At 36.5% G+C, this 17,010-nt stretch overlaps 1 protein-coding gene across 1 annotated transcript in view; it reads right to left on the bottom strand.

Moving 5' to 3' along the window:
- AP3S1 (adaptor-related protein complex 3, sigma 1 subunit) overlaps positions 1–17,010 on the bottom strand; it is a 40,912-nt gene that overhangs the window by 13,112 nt on the left and 10,790 nt on the right. The window contains 2 exon segments of the mRNA XM_009890506.1: positions 7,121–7,192; positions 15,212–15,323. Coding sequence (XP_009888808.1) covers positions 7,121–7,192; positions 15,212–15,323 — 184 coding nt within the window.

Consider the following 17,010-nt stretch of genomic DNA (forward strand, 5'->3'; position numbering starts at 1 on the left):
TACAAGGTGCATTTAAAAAGAAATTTGATTAAATTATGCCTCTTTCAGTAGCTATTTTTCCATCCTAATAGGTAAAGGTAAGCAATTACAGTCCCACCAACACCACTCACAACAGAGATCATTTTTTCCTCTAGAGTGTTACTGACATGGCAAATATACAATTGTCCTGGTTTGAGTGACACAGGATTAATTTCTCTTTCAGTAATTTTACTTTTCAGTAAAGTCTCTTCTAATGCTAAGGAAAACTGCACTTTTAGAAGACTCTAGTGTCTGAATTTGTGAAAATATTTACTTTATAGCCAGCTATGGTATGCAGGCTTCAAAGTCTCAGTGTCTTCAAGCTTGCCACGTGCAGGGACGAGGAGTGAGACCCGGGCACCTGACCCAAGCTGGCCAAGAGGATTATTTCATACCATGAACATCACACTCAATATAAATTAAAAAGTCTTCTGACAAGTGCTCTGTCCTTTGATGGCTGCAATCCAGAGAACTTCTTTGCCCAGAGCCATACCCCTGAGCCCTTCCCTTCCTCCCGAAGCTGTAGCGCTCGCAGTGCCCCACATTTGCTGTCACTGCCCGGAGTACACAGCTTCCTACAGATAGAATGGGCTCAGTATAATCCTTGTGTATTTTATATTGGCATCAGTATCAATAATGGTTCCTCAGCATTATTAATGTTAGCTATCTAGTCTTATTCTATTAAATCTGTTTATATTTCAACCCTCGGGTTTCCTTGTTTTCTCCCCGATTCCCCTGCCTGGGTGGGGAGGGATCATCAGGTGAGAGAATAATTGTTTAAATGACAATAAATTGTTGTGGGTTCTTCAGACCATAAAAATAATGTATTAGACTACATCTACAACACTGTGCCCAGTTTGGGGCCTGTAAGTGCAAGAAAGACATTAATAAATTGGAGTGAGTTCAGCAGGGGCTGTTGGAGAGCTGGGATCTTTCAGGGGGACACAGTGGACAGGTCAGGGACAGGACAGGCTGAGACTGGCCATAAGGAAACCTTTCCCTAGGAGGAGAGGTGAGTGGTAGCACAGGCTGCCCAGCAGCTATGCAGGCTCCCTCCTTCCCCAAGCAGCCTGGTCTGATCCCATGGCTGACCCTGGCTGTACCAGGCACCTGCCAAGGTCTATAATTGAATTATCTTACGATTTTATGGTAAAAGCATGCTATTTCATGATGTGGAGAGAGTTTCACTGGTAAATGCTTCAGAGCCAGAAACTTGCTCTATCCATTATAGGCAGAAAATTCAAATTTCTGGAAAAAGCTAGATGCAGAGAATTAGGGACAATTAAAGTGTAATGTGTATGTCAGCAATATTAATTGTACCAAAAGTGTCTGTATACATACATATATATATGAGAATACAAAAGAAAAAAATTCATGTATACATATATATGAAAATAGGAAAGACCAATTCATTGCATTTCTAAATACACTGGTTTTGCATCAGCCAACCTCATAAAAGCCAGATTATTAAATTACTCAGGAACATACTAACACTTACTACTTCTCAAGTGTAATAAATGCTTTAAAGAATAACTGTGGAAGGACCACAGGCAGTTACACGGGTGTCCAAACAAATCTCCTAAATCTTCTAAAAAGTTTTAGAAAATAGTATCATTAATATCAATGTTCTCTATCATCACTTGGATTGAAAGACATACTAAGCATCACTGAACATATTACTTAATGAAACACACCTTCAACTATGAATTCAGAACACATGCAGTAGCATCTCTGCATATGGTATTAAAATACTGAAAGCATGAACAAATGCCTGTGAACTGGGTTTGGTTTCGGTAGGGGGGTTGGTTTTGGTTTGTTTGTTTGTTGTTTTTTTTTTCCAACCTGGTAGAAGATGCAGAGATACTGCTTAGTAGATGCTAGTAAGAGGTCCAGATGGTAACACCACCTTAAAATAGTAGTGCAAGGTTCTCTACAACAAATGCACATTATGTATGACAGTTCAGGGAACAACGGTATGATATGACCTATCTGATGCATTTTGTACAATATGAAGACAGACATAAATTCAAGGAGTAGCCAAACCTGAGCAGAGGAACTAGACTGCATGGCCTTCAGAGGTTCCTACCAGTGCAAATTATTCTATGACTCTAAAACCAAAGAAGCTGAACTGTTTTACTATTTTACAAATTAAAAAGAAAAAAAAAAAAAAAAAAAAAAAAAAAAAAAAAAAAAAAAAAAAAAGGCTTCTTGAGCACATAGACCACTGATTATAGAAGTAAGGTTGTAGGCCAACCACAACAACAAAACAAGGCAATCACTGCATGATACTGAAAGAATTTAATTTACAGGTTCGAAGAACGCATCTCACCAAGGCATCAATTACCCTTGGTGTAAGGTCTGAAAGAAATCTGCAACATGCCAGCAAGCTACAGATTAAGAAATAATTGTCAAGGGAGCACTGTGTGCAGAAGGCCAACTTCAGCTTTCTGGTCACCTGTAGCACTGATGCCGTAACAGTCCAGAACAGCAGTATACTTGTATGACTAGTGTTAATATCCAGCCTTTGGCAGTTATTGCCATTATCCTTATTACGATGGATGCAGTGAAGGAGGAGAATGAATACAATTCTGAATACAGCTTCTCACAAAAAAAAAATTGCTCATAATCAAGACTGTATATGCAGGTTTACAAATACTACAATAAGCTCTACAGACAGAAAGAACAGCAGGGATTATTCTTTTTCAAAAGCACACTAGTCCACAGAGGAAGTCCTGGTATTCTACATCAAAACATTACAAAAATACCTTCCTTACTCTTTTTAGTTGTAAAGAAACTATTTCATTACTCCAGCTTGTCATTTTAAAGGATTGTTTTATTACCATTTTGCTCTCAGAAAGTCCTCTACTAAGTATACAATACAAGTTAAAGCAACACAAATTACTGCTGGGCAGTTGTTTCGGTATATTCACGTTACAGAAGTTGCGCATCATAACATTTACCTTTCCATCACACAAGTTGCTTTAAGAAACATGCTTAAAGTTTGTTATGTCAGAGGCAAAATGCACCTAGTTCATTATCTGGTTTCAAAAATTCACCAATTGACACTTAAAATTATGCAAGAAATCTTAAAGGGTACTATTTATCTTGATATAAATTTTCTGCTTTCAAATATCTCCAACTTAAGGATTCCTGACACACAGATTGTTTGCTGTTTCTTGGTATATTACTGTATTTTATAGCCTCTGTCAGATTTTCATTTGGTTAATCACTTTTGAACTTATTTATAATATTCTTGGTATCTATGATAACATGGGACAATGGCATTCCACAATTTAATTATCAATCGCGAAAAATACATTTTCTTTGTTTCAAACTTACTTCCTGAAATTTTATTTGATTTGCCACTGTTCTTTACTTCTGAGAAACAAAGTTCTTCCTTTTCTGCAGGCCCTTCAACACTTTTTTTTTTATACACTTCTTACTTCTCTGCCTCCAGTATCTTGAATATTTAACAACTTCTTCCACATCAGCTGCTCCACACCTTGGATCATGCTTCTAACCTTTCTCTGTACATTTTTTCCTACATTTTGTACACAATATGCAAGTCCAACATTCAGTATTTAAAAACGTTTATTAAGCACAGATTGACATAGTAGCTTAGCCATTTTTTTTTCTTGCCACGTTTTTCTTCTAAAGGCATGATTCTCTAACAGAATACAATGCATTTTACTTGTTATGCTGTAATGAAACAAAATCACACCTGTGACCAGTAATATTATGTAAATATTGTAATCTATTTACTCCCTTCTCTTAAATACACTATAATAAAACAGTACTAGCAAAAGCTGCCCGAATATAAGCAATAGCAAGACACAGATTTTTAATATTAACTACCTTTTTCTATCTTTTTCATTGCAAATACGTATTAAATTAACAAATACACATCATTTTCTCTACTTTTTCTAATTAAAATTTTTACTAGTTATCTTCCTAAAGAAACAAAAATAACTCTGAAAGCATTAAGTGGCAATGAAGTGCAAAATACACTTCAACAGTGTATCCGAAATACTGTTTAAGTGAAAGACAGAAGGCACATGGAATACACCTCTTACATTTATATTCTAGAAGAGACCAAACTGTTGAGAACCTCAGCTTTTCAAAATCTGAAATTTCCACTTTGTAGTAATAATTTTGAGGGTTTTTTTACAAAAATCAAGAGTGCTTCCTACTTCTATTCCACGTCCTGTCTAAAAGTAGGAATGCGTGCTTTAACAAATGTCGAGAAGGAACATATCAAGAAAAAAACTCTCCCTGACAAACACGTTTTCTTGTCGTCAAGCTCCAGTCTGATTCTGGATGGTCCACTGTTCTGGTCAGACAATAAACTCTTGAAAGAGATCATTATACTCCCAGGGATATTTCCATAGGTGCCAAAAACTTGTGGAAAAATAAAAGTATTTCCACACATCCCTAACTGAATGTATTCTAGTATTTGACTTGGTGCTTATGATAGCTTTCTGTGATGCCTTTTCCATCAGAAAGCATTATGCTCCTGGACTCAGTGTAGGAATCAGTACAGGACTGAAATAAACCTCCTTCTCTGGAAAACCTTTTGCTCCTGCTATAGCAAGTTTGTTTGTTTCTAATACAGCTGATCTGTAGAAGAGAAGACCAATTCTCTCCTGTACAAACTACACTCCCTGACACCCCAAATCCTTGCCTGCTATAGCACATAAGAAACTATCTCATTCTCACCTATATTCCATTCTCCGAATTAATTTCTAGTACAATACCAATATTCTTCTTGAATAAGTAACAATCTCGGCTCCAGGTTATTATAACCCATCATTAGGTCCTGTATAATGATGGCTGCCTGATGAAGGTAAATGTTTCCTTACAGAAATGCCACATAAAATGCTACTAAATAGGCAACAGCTGCTGAGGTTACATAGTTTAACTCTTTTACATGCTAAATCATTTTTTACAAGAAAGGTATTTCTTGGGGTTTAGGCAGTTCTGTCAATAGGATTGGAAGAAAGTCACTTTCCATAACTCCATCAAGAACTGAGGACACAGATCAACTCTCACCCAAATCAACCAGTCAATCCTCGCTTTTCTCAACATCAGACCACTCAAAATACAAATATTTGAAATGTTTCGGTGTCCACATGTAAGTATGCACTATAACCAAAATTCTGTCCAGACCAAACATCCAGCAGCAGTTGCTGTTTTTCCTATCGCACACTTGAAATCTACTACCAAGCCAGGCCAGAAATACCTGACAAGAGAAAGTTAATGTGTTGTAACTCAGAAGCCTCAATGCATTTTGCTTCTTGACAAAGTGACCTTATAAGCAGTTTAAAGAAAATTTAATACTGTCATTTCATTCTCAGATACACCTTCCTGGATTTTTCTTACAGATCTACAATAATACTAATGAACTTAAACTGTACCAAATCAAATGTTTTGATCCTACATTATGGTATAAAGTAAGTCTTACAAATCAATTACCCTGGAGGAGGAAAAAAAAAAAAAATGAAGATGACATCAGATTAGTCACAACTTCACGACTAATGCTACTGTACTGCATTACTGCAGAAGTTCAGCTTTCTTTATTGTATTCTTTTGTTGACATATGCCCAAGTTCAAAATCACTGCAATGGTTAATGCCACATTCAAAAAATTTTTAACTCAAAGGTTTCACTGATCTTTTATTTTGGAAATGGGCTACTTTTGCTAAAATATCTAGTGTTTAGGGTTCACATTTTCCTCAGAGTCTGAAAATTCTAGCCTAAACATTTAACGGGATTCTCATGCAGTTTTTTAGTAAATCAAATGAAACAGATTTTAGCTTCACTTTGACAAATAGTTTTCAAGCAGAAAATATCACCTCTTATCTGATACAAAGTAAAATATTCCTCAAGAAATTTCACACTTTGAAGTATCCAAGTTCTCTACATTTTATTAGAAAGATGCTTCTCCTATAAAATACAAAAGACTACTTATGTTAAGGAATGCTACTGAATGAAACATGCTACAGAGCAAGAGCTCAGACTGCACTGCAGCCAAAGTATTCCGCAGCTAAAGACAAAGATCAAACTCCTTGCCAGAAAACGATTGCAGTATCTGGGTTCTTTAAGCTTAGAAGCCAACATATAAACCACTCAAATTTTTTTGTACTTTAATCTGCCATTTTGGAACCAGCCAATATGTTCCAGCCAGGTTACAAATCCTAATGACTTGTCATGAGCACGGTATCAGTTCAAACACCTACTTGAGGTCATTTGCATTTCACTGTCTGGTCAAGGTACAAGTGTTTCTTCCAAAAGAACTTCCTGATTTTGAAACAAACTGAGTCCGTTCCAAATGGTTATATCAGATACTTGACTTGTTACTACTTTTAGTCCACTTTTAGTCATTTTTGTTTTCCTTTCATGTCTTTTGCTGTTGATGCAAAAAGATGTTCAGGGATGGGGAATGGTGACTGCACAGAACCCAACAGCAGGCATGAAATGCAACTGAATGAATAAATTCTGTATATTAATTCTAAGCATTTTAGGTCTTACACCAAGAGGTGCCAATGTCCTTTTAAATGCAAGATTACTATAGTAATAGCATTTCTCAAAACTAGATTAATAAATTAAACACTTTTTCCTGATAGCTAGGAATATTCAAACAAGACTGTTTCTAAATGTGTGAAACACATTTAGACATAATGTCTGTTTGAGATTTAGAAGAGAAAGATGCAGACACCATTTAAATTACATCATCACAGCATTTGAAAGGCAACTACCAGCCCTAACTGGAAAACCCCATAACAATTTCAATTTTGAGTAATATAACCATAAACAAAATAGAACAAATTATTTCTTGAAACTAAGTCCTACTCTGAGAATATTCAGATGTCTCCAATTTGACAATTATATGCGCAAGAACACTATGCAAATCTCCCACATTACTTTATTTTTGCTCAGAAAGACATGTTCCACTACAGCTTTCAAGTCTTAAAATAATATGTTGATAGGAACTGTCTAGATTTCACTAACAATAAAAGTAGAATCACTGCAGAGTTTAATACCAAGTATCTGTTGAACCAAACATTTTACTTGACAAGAAATATTACAGGAGCTCATCACAGTACCTTGTCTACATGGAAAATTAAATCCAGTTCACAGACATTTTCAAAACATTTGTCTAGTGTTTCCACAAATACCTGCAAAGAGGGAAAAAAAAAAAGCCAGAGGTCAAGCTTTAACAGAAACTCAATAGTTCCATTAGGTGTGAGGTTTAAAAAAAGCAAATACAGAAAATAAAGCCTGGGTAGATTTTAAGGCATTAAAAGCATCTACAGAAATTATGTGGATAACATTATTATGACAAAAGTGTGTTATGTAGAGGGCAAAACTATATGCACAAGTCAGTTTATGTTACAACTCTGCTAAAAGTCACACAGTTTTAAACAGTAGTTGCACCTTGAAAAAACAGTAACATCATCTACGCTACAACCTTCTCAGCGTGATTCCAAGTGTTTTTCCCATTTCACTAGAACCCAATTATTAAACAACAATCAGCTAGTTTTTTTTCATTATTATGATCAATTTTAACGATTACTACATTGCAGGCATCTCCCGGTTAACTAGTCTGCTCTTAACTTTGCCACACAGAGACACATGTGCAATGCAAACTGTACAGCATCATGCAAGTCTGTCAGCATTATGGCTTCCAGCAACAGTACAGCAGCTTTCACCTCGTTTGGACCTGCTGAATTCAGGACGGACCAAAGAAAAAGGTAGCTGTCTTAATGTGGCACCTGCTGATCCTGTCAGGCACACCACCACCTAAATTTAGAAAAGTCCAGCAGTTTGTACCAAAGCAAATAGCCCCTCCCTGAATCTACGCTGTAAGTGCACAAAGCAGAAAAATCCAAGCAGCTGCTGCAGTCCAGCCACTGATGATCTCTGCTGCACATGGACTGTACGTTACCCTGCTCTGCGTACTTCTGTAACAGATTCCCTGGTACTTATGTTAGCCAGTTTTGGTACACTAAGAGCACCCCAGCCCCCAGTCAGGACAGATAATGAAAAGACAACTGTACTTGCACTCCTGAAACTCCTGAATGCCAATCACCATGTGCTTGTGATGAGTGCTGACAGAGACTCCAGTCTTAGAGAGGTGTAAGAACAGTTCCATTTATGCAAGGGGTAACTCCTACTGACTTCGATGAGATGTGTCAAGACCTCTAAATTAAATGTATCCTTCAGTTTGAGAGCTTAGGGTCCTCAAAATTAAAAAAGAATTTTGGTAAGAATTTACAGACCATTTATTAATGACTAGTAAATCAGCTGAAACTTGTGGGAAATTTTAATCTCAGTTTTATATGTTTCAAGGCTGTTTTGTCAAATATGCTAATATTACTTAATAAGTTGTCAGTGTACGTAATTTTTACTTTTTTTTCAACTCTAAACTCAAACCCTAAAGCAGAAATACGGAAGAAGTTAAACACCTGGTTTTGATTCTCTCTTTTCAACATGGTTTATTAATCCCATCTTAGTCTTTGAGAGGAACCAGATTTCAAGCTGCCTAGGCACAGAGAAATAGTAATGAGAAACCATGTTCTGCTGACAAAAATAAAGTGGATAAAAGGCCTGCTTCTATAGATACATATTTATGTCTACAGACCCAGTGAAACAGGTCTACTTGACATTAGCCATTTCCGGTTGTCTACCTTGCACACCAAGAAAGACTACTTTTACATCGGAGTTCCCGGTCTCAGATCCTGCTTATCACACTCTGCTGTTGCTATTACTAGTATTACCAATCTCCATTTTAAAGCCAAACTACATCTAACTGACATTCCATGCATTTAGAACAAGGATTCTTCTTTAATACCAAAATATCAATTCATAACTTAAACTAGGAACACAGACCATTTTCACAGGCAGACTCAAGACAGTAATGTTCACTGACAACATCAACTAAGTAAATGAATATGCTTATGTTAAATTATACTGAAGCTAAGCGAAGCAGATCTTTATTTTTTTCTTCAATTAGTTGTTAATTTGTTGTGATAAGAACAGTCTTCTATAAAGAAGGGAGGCGAGCAAACAAAAAAATTTATATGTTAAGCAGAACAAACTACACAGTTCACAACTATGTGCAGCAAGACAAATGACCAGAGACCTTCTCTTACTTTCCTTGTACCTTAGAAGAATGTGGTTACAAGGACAGTGCCGTTTGGCATTAGCTGCAGGAAGAAGATAGGAAACAGAATGTAAACGTAACCTTTATCCAAAGGTTTAAATTACAAGAGCTAACAGTCTGACACTATTTGAAACCAGGACAGAAAGAGAAGAAAATATTCCTCACATACATCACCAAGTTTGCCCATGAATTTACATACTTTGACATCCATCTAGTTCCTTGGAAAACAAAGGAATACATTAAAAACAAACAACTCAAAAATCCCCAAAAAAGGCCCCCACAGACACGTGTATTTAGTAGCAGTATGTACGTCCACACACCAGTAACACAAAAGTTTAATTTTTGTGACCTTCTTCCAGTAACTAGGGCTTCTCTATAACACTTGATTCATAGTTACAATGATTACTTTTAAATCTTTACCCATTACATAGTGACAATACCACACCCTGTACGAACTCACAGACCTCTGCCTGCAATGAATGACCAGTAATGCACACAAACATTTTTTAATCTAAGGGAAATCAGCTGGGACTGAGTATTCTTCAGAGAAGTTTTTCACTGGCTAAGGATTTCTAATAAAAACATTGGAAACTTGCTCAATCTTCCGTTCGTGATGGAGAGTTCACTCAGAGCAACACCAGCACTTGTCAAGATATACATCTGTTCGAATACCTGGTCTTAGTTTGCAAGGTAGACCAGATTTTTTACACTAACATTCCTTGACCTACTTTAAGACACCTTCAAACAATCAATATGGTAAATAAAATTAGAGACACTTTCATCATAACTTTAGTTGAGAGTCGAATGAATTACACACTATGGCAAGCAGTGCTAGAATTTAAGCCCTTCAGTAATTACTTCAGATGCTGCGGACTAGTAGATTAAAATAACCAGAAGAGAAAACACACCAATTGTTTCAGGACACACCCACCAGCTCACCCTCCATACATGAGTTCAAATGCACTTTGTGATGTTATTGGAAAAGAAACATAAATGAGTCAAATAGCAGGAAAATAAGGATGCATGTACAATGAATTACTAGCTCCCCCTTGTGCTTCATTTTTTAAATCATGATCTTTCACAGTTCAAAGAAAAACCCATACACATCTCCATGCAAGCAAACAGAAAAAAAGAAAAGGAAAAAAAGGAAAACAAATAAGGAAACCCCACATCCCTCTATTTTGTAGTAAATATGCTTTAATAAAGCCAGATCCACACCTGGAGAATAAAGTATATGAATCAAAATACCGTATTGTTATTGGACGTATACAAGCCAGAAGCGCCCTACTATATTCAGCAATATGTCAAAACACCATTTTTACCATGAAGGGCTCATTTTTTAATTAGGCTAATAAGACAACAAAGGAATAAGATAACACAGGAAGATAAAAAGGCTAGCAGAAAAATCAGAACACCTAATCAATTAAAGGCATCTGACACTAGATAACATCAAATACTAACAAAAGCGGGTACAAAAAATTAAGTAAGAAGAACAGGAGTGACTCATGTCAAGAATATCCCATTCACCTTCCTCAGCTAAACAGCAATGGCAAACCTTAAGACAGAATTAATTCAATCTGCCCAATGAGAATCCTCTCTTCACTGCTTTCAACTGTTCAAATGCTACCTGAGGCTCCAACTAGAACATAATAGTCTGATCGTATAGCCAATTCTCTCCATAAACAAGACTGGTTTCACTTCTACTTTACAAGTGACCCTTAATAAGTCATCATTCATGTATCATTGCAAGCATATGAAACCAACTAGCGTTTCTACAGCCTTTCTAATTCATAAATCCTTGGCACGACCACTGCGTTTTCCTATGCTTATGCTGATATCCCAGTTTTCTTTCAATATTTTTTTTTAGAACTACTCACAGCTTATACAGAGAATGCCACGATTACAGAGTAAGGGAAAGACTGTACAAGTCCTGCTGATTAGTCAAAAAAGAAGTCTATTAGGTCTTTCAAACAGACCTACCAATAGGCTTAATGCATTGCTAATAATGCTTTTTGGGCCAAAATGTTGGTTTTGTTCTTAATTCCTGCCCTTTGCTTTCCATCCAACTCTAAACTAAACCCACAGTGTTAACTGAGAACTAGTTAGGGATTTTTCTGCCAAAACAGGTATCCAAGTCCTACACACCTCCCAGGATGATTTACCTTTAATAACTGAGAAAAAGATCGTTTGTGAACTGCACTGCATTTCACTGAACATTATCTTGCAAGGCTATATACAACTTTTCATGGAAGACTGATCTCACAGATTTAGCTGCTTACTGAGCCAACATGTCTTGGAAGTACAGCAATGGGCTAAAATCCTCAAAAATGCTTAGAGTTGACATAGGCTTTTATGTCCATAAGATAGTTAGGTACCATTGTCAACGTCACTCAATTTTTCTTCATGGCAGTCTACAACTAGTTATATTTTCTTATGTACTTTATTTCCAAGTGCTATAACCTTACACTTCACAGGCTAACAAGAAGAGTCTGAAATAGCTACAACTCATGACATAATTTACACTGAATCCAAAAGACTGCAAAATCTAACAAGAATAGCACAGATGCTGACCTATCTTCCATCCAATTAATCAAAAACAATAAACAAAATCTTGTGTTTGTATTAAAATAGAGGAAGAAAATGGAAAAAAAAACCCCACAGTATGAATCTGCCTAAGGTTTTCAAACACATCTAGTTGGAACACCATATAAAATCTGAGGCAGAATCTACGACTAGTAACACACACAGTGTATTCACTAAGCCTGAACCAAGGAGACTTACCTGTGAAACAGTTCTGACCTAATGGTGATACAAATGGCCTTCACAGAAGGATCTTAAGTATTACAACAAAACCTTTATGCTATAAAGAACTGCAGACTGCCATATGTAATCTAATGTACTATAGATGTATTCAGTTTACAAGACAGAAAACTCCTAAGAGCTAGACTGAGTTCTAGATTCATTTCACTAGTTTATTTTCATGAAATCATAAACTGCCCCTCTACATAACTACTTATTTAAACAATTCAGTATGTTCATAAGGATATGCTCCATATGATTCATAACAAACTCAAGATGATTTACTCTTATGTGTGTTGTCTCTGAACTATAGTAAACAAAGATGTATGAAAATGGTTCAACATTTCTCAACAAAAAACAGACAAAGCTTATTTGCTTGAGTGTATGGTATATATTCCCAGTGTGTTGCAGGTGGGGTTGAGATGTAATAATAAACTTTCTGAGGGCGCTTTTCCAGTGTAAGATATATTTAATTCTGATTGCTATTGCTAAGAGGATTAAACAGATCCTTTTTGTGCGCCAGCCAGACTGGAAATTAAAAATGTTTAATTAATCTCCGTATACTTTCTACTATAATCAAATGGTTGAATTACAATGATCTAGAGAAATGGGAACACTAAAACAGCTGCAGGTACTGTGGTGAGACTGTATTTATCATAGAATGGTTTAGGTTGGAAGGGACCTTGAAGATCATCAAGTTCCAACCCCCCTGCCATAGGCAGGGAATTTATAAACAAAACATACAGGTCAGAATAAAGCAAAGCATTTCCATAAAGAGAAATAGCATTTCTGTTATTTCTGCTTTCTTCAAGTAATTATACTGGCATGTCCTTAAACACCAGGGCACAATGGAAAAGATGTGAAATATAAACACAGGCAGATTGAAATCCATCAAAGTACTTCTGGCAAAAGAAGCAACACAATTTAGAGAAAAGTTTAAGATCTCTCTAATTCGGAGAGTTTGAGGGCTATAAAATATAGGTAGTAGTAAGCTCAAGCAATTTCCTTCAACACCTTAAAGTAAAATTTAGGTTACACTGTGTAACTTGAAATAACCAAAGTAATGTTGTGACATTTTTAATATACCATAATGAATAAAATCTTAGTTGAACTTGCATAGTGGCCCAGCAAAATATAAAAGATCAGACTGATTGACCTAGATAGTCTTTCCTATCCTTATTACCTGACTAAACATAAGAAGTTTGTAATATCCACTTTATCTGAAAAACATCCCTAAGTCACATGAAACCTTAACATGCCTCTTTTCTCAGTTCATAAATATTTTAGCAGTTCCAAGTAAGAAGACACGCTAAGCAATAAGCAATTACGCAACTCTGTACAACAAACGGCTAAGAACCGGTAAGGCCATTGTGTACCTCACTCAGTAGCCTGCACTGTTCAGCTATTGCAAAATGTTTCTATGACCAAAGCTGATGTAGGAATACAGAAAAAGAGTTTCTTTCCTGCTACCCACAGAGCCACTCGGAAAGACAATTTGGAACTACTGTCCAGAAGAGCACTGAACCCTGAAGAGCTGTTCTGAACACTAACAGGCGACTATGACAAACTATTCAGCTCCAAGAAAAGGCCTCGCGTTTCCCTGCAGACCTTAGGTCTCACAGTGCTTTCTGCAGTGAAATAACCAACAGATACAGTCCCATGACTCAGGATACCACAGATTTTACTGATCTAATAAATCAATTCTCTTGATGTGCAAGCTTTTGAAAGGCTTAATAGCAAGTGAATCATACGTATATATATGAGACCCATTTTATGTAATGGCATACGTTGATGCATGGTATGAAACTATTTTTTTCCCACATCTGACTACACTAACAATCATCAGTGAAAATATTTATGTACAAATTTTAAGTTGAAAAATCACTGTCAGAGTTCCCTCAACAAAAAGTGTTCATATCAGACATGATTTTTGTTGCTGAGTTGATACAGCCACATTTAACAGTTTAAAACATATACGCTGTATTGGGAGCCTTGCAGAAGACACTGTATTCAAGGAGTCAGTGATCTTGAAAAGGCCATGTTTGCTCTACTGGGCTTGAGAAGCCTGTATCTTATTAATGTAATTTATAACTTATAATGTCTTTGGGAAAGACATTTCCAAGACATTCCACTCTTTGGCATATCAAAGAGTGGAATGTATTGATCCTGACCAAGAGACCATTGCATGTTTAGGAGTTAGTGATCCGTGTAACACTTGACCTGAATAGGCACAGGCCTGTGCTGTGCTGCACAAATTCCTTGGCTGCAGGATAAACTCAGACATCTCACTGTAACAGAGGAGCCTGCAGGCAGCTCCCACTTGGTCCTGGTGATCATGCCAGGCCTTGCCTGTACCTCAAAGTGCAGCAAGAAGTTCTCATGAGAACATCCTTTGGGAATAGAGTTTTCTTGTGAGGAAATCCTATAATAGCTCAAAGGTCCAAGAAAGGGAGTGCTATTCTGTGTGGATAGGATCTGCTCTGCTCAGCGCCCCATGGGAAAATCCACCTGGGCTCCATCAGGTATAAGGGGTATAAGATTTTTACTGTCTACATTCCTTCTTTTATTCTGTTTTATTAAACAGTTACCTTATTAAGCCATTTTGTTGCCAAGCCTTTCTTATTGAGATCCAGAAAGAACCTATACCAGCTATCTTTCTCCTCACCTCTTCCCACACATCCGCCCTGGTGCCAAACACATGCCTAGAGCACCATTTGCACTCATTGTCTAAGGTGTATCTGACCAAAAGCTCATAAAGCACAAGGGAAGTTTCATCCAAATAGGTTTTGGACATGTTAATCCAATATATATACACATATGTATTCACTACAAATATATGTGTGTCTGTGTGTATACACCCACACAGAGCTTTATGTATCAAGGTTCTCATACTCTAAACTTGTCTACCAAATGTTTTAACCACACCATTTTTACCTGCAGCCAAAACAGGGCCTTGAAAAGTTGCAGAAAAAAAAAAAAAACCTGCTGATTGTTCCGTAGGTTCCAAACTCTTTCCTTACTTTCTCATCAACTTGGGAAACAACTTTTTCAAAGACAGTCCAGAAAACTGCAATCTAAAAGTAATACTCAGCACTTCGGGTGTTTTCACAGTATGAAAGTCACCTTCACTTCCAAATACTACAGAAAAAGACACAGCTAAATATTGAAGTTTTAAGGTACTTACGAGTAGAATTCCACTTATTAAAAAAACAGAGCAGCAAAAAAAACTTACTTGTATGAGGTCTAAAATGCCAAGTTCACTTTCTGAAGAATCGACACAGAAGACAAAATACAAGGTGGCATAGTGTCGGTAAATTAGTTTGTTATCAGATCCACCTATTAATCTAAACAGGAAAGAAAACAGGAAAGCTTAGTTAGCATCTCAGCATAAGCTGGCCAAATCCCCAGAGTTATTTCACTTAATAGAAGGCCTATTGTTAATGGCTGTCCAGAGCGTTCCCAAACCCAACTATATCACAACTTTTATTTTGTGATACAATTACAACAGAAGAATACGAAGTACCCAACCAGCCCAAGTTACATTTACCACACAAGCACAGTTATTGTTATCCATATGAATAATAATTACATCAACATATGAACCTTTCTGTTAGAACCAATCCAAACAGATCGTGCAGTTTCATCAAAAAACAGGTATTAAGTGCACTTCCATTACACACTAATGGGAACTGTACAGAGATTAATCTGCTTTACAGATTAACAGAGTATGCCTGTGAATCCTTCCCTGCCCTTCTCAGAGAAGCATCAGCAGAAAAAGAAAGCTATAATGCAGACTGGCATGTGGATTACAGAAGAAGCCTTAAATCGGGTTTATGGTCCACTTAATAACCATGTAACACTCTTGTGCTACAAAATGTTTGACATCTTGAAAAATAAGACTGTACTACAACCAATAGTTTGTGATGTAATGTTAAAGTCACAGAAGCAATTAAATTTTTATGGACTTAGTAATCACCAAGTTACTGAACAAGAAGAGAGGAGGTCTAAACAGGTGTTTCCTTCCACTCTTCTGTTAGAGCCTTCGAAAAGAAAGCACATAAATCGTAAAAAGATATGTTCTTCAGGTCATTGATCTTTGCTTTGAGCAGTAGGAGGCCTACTCAAATAGAAATGAAAATATATTGTAGCCTGAACCTACATGACTACGAACATCATAATTCTACCTTAATTCTGTACCAGAACTGAATCACGTTTGATGTATCATAACTCATCCCTTTAGTTTCTGTCTTTAATATAGGGAGAGAATACGTAAATAAATAAAAAGAACAAGAAATATTTTAGGTCACTTTTGCTTAAACACATTGTCTTGCACTTATGCTTGGGTGGAGGGAGGGGGAGCCCTTTGTTCCTCAAGAGCAGGAACAACTTTAAGAAGACAAAAATGTTACACAGAAATGTGAAAGTGGAAAGAAACAGCAATGTAAATTTCCTCTTTTGTTCTTTATTTACCCAATTCTTTGAAATACTTCAGTACACAGAGTTAGTATATATAAACTATTGAGGCCTTTGGGTAAACTGCAAACTATAAAGTGATCTCTGTCCTGAAAAAAAAAAAAAAAAAGCTGAAAAAATATACTGAAATGGTAACTCCAGAATTGAGCAGTAGGAAGAAAGCCAGAACTATGTCCTCTGTCTTAGTTTCTTTTTGTTGCACAGCTGTGATTTTTTTAAAAGGCTCCAAACGGCTTGTCTTTCACTTACAGAATTCAAGCCAGTGTGCTTACAGTTTGAAATCATATCCAAGAATCTAACCATAGAATCACCAGCTGAGTAGCAGGAAACGAACAATTTTAGTTTAAAAAATAATAAAATAAAAAAATTGGGACTCATCTTGATCAGGAAAAAGACGTCACAGCTGACATGGTACAGCTAAGCATTTAACTGACTCTGCACAGAAAATTTAGGCATTAACATACTAACTTTCAGTAACCAGGAATTTCCGTAATTACTGTATTTAACAGGCTATTACAATCTCTGTGTTTACACTGGAAATAATGAGCTTACTCCATC

This window comes from Charadrius vociferus, unplaced genomic scaffold (genome assembly GCF_000708025.1).
Source record: "Charadrius vociferus isolate BGI_N301 unplaced genomic scaffold, ASM70802v2 scaffold1591, whole genome shotgun sequence".
NCBI lineage: Eukaryota > Metazoa > Chordata > Aves > Charadriiformes > Charadriidae > Charadrius > Charadrius vociferus.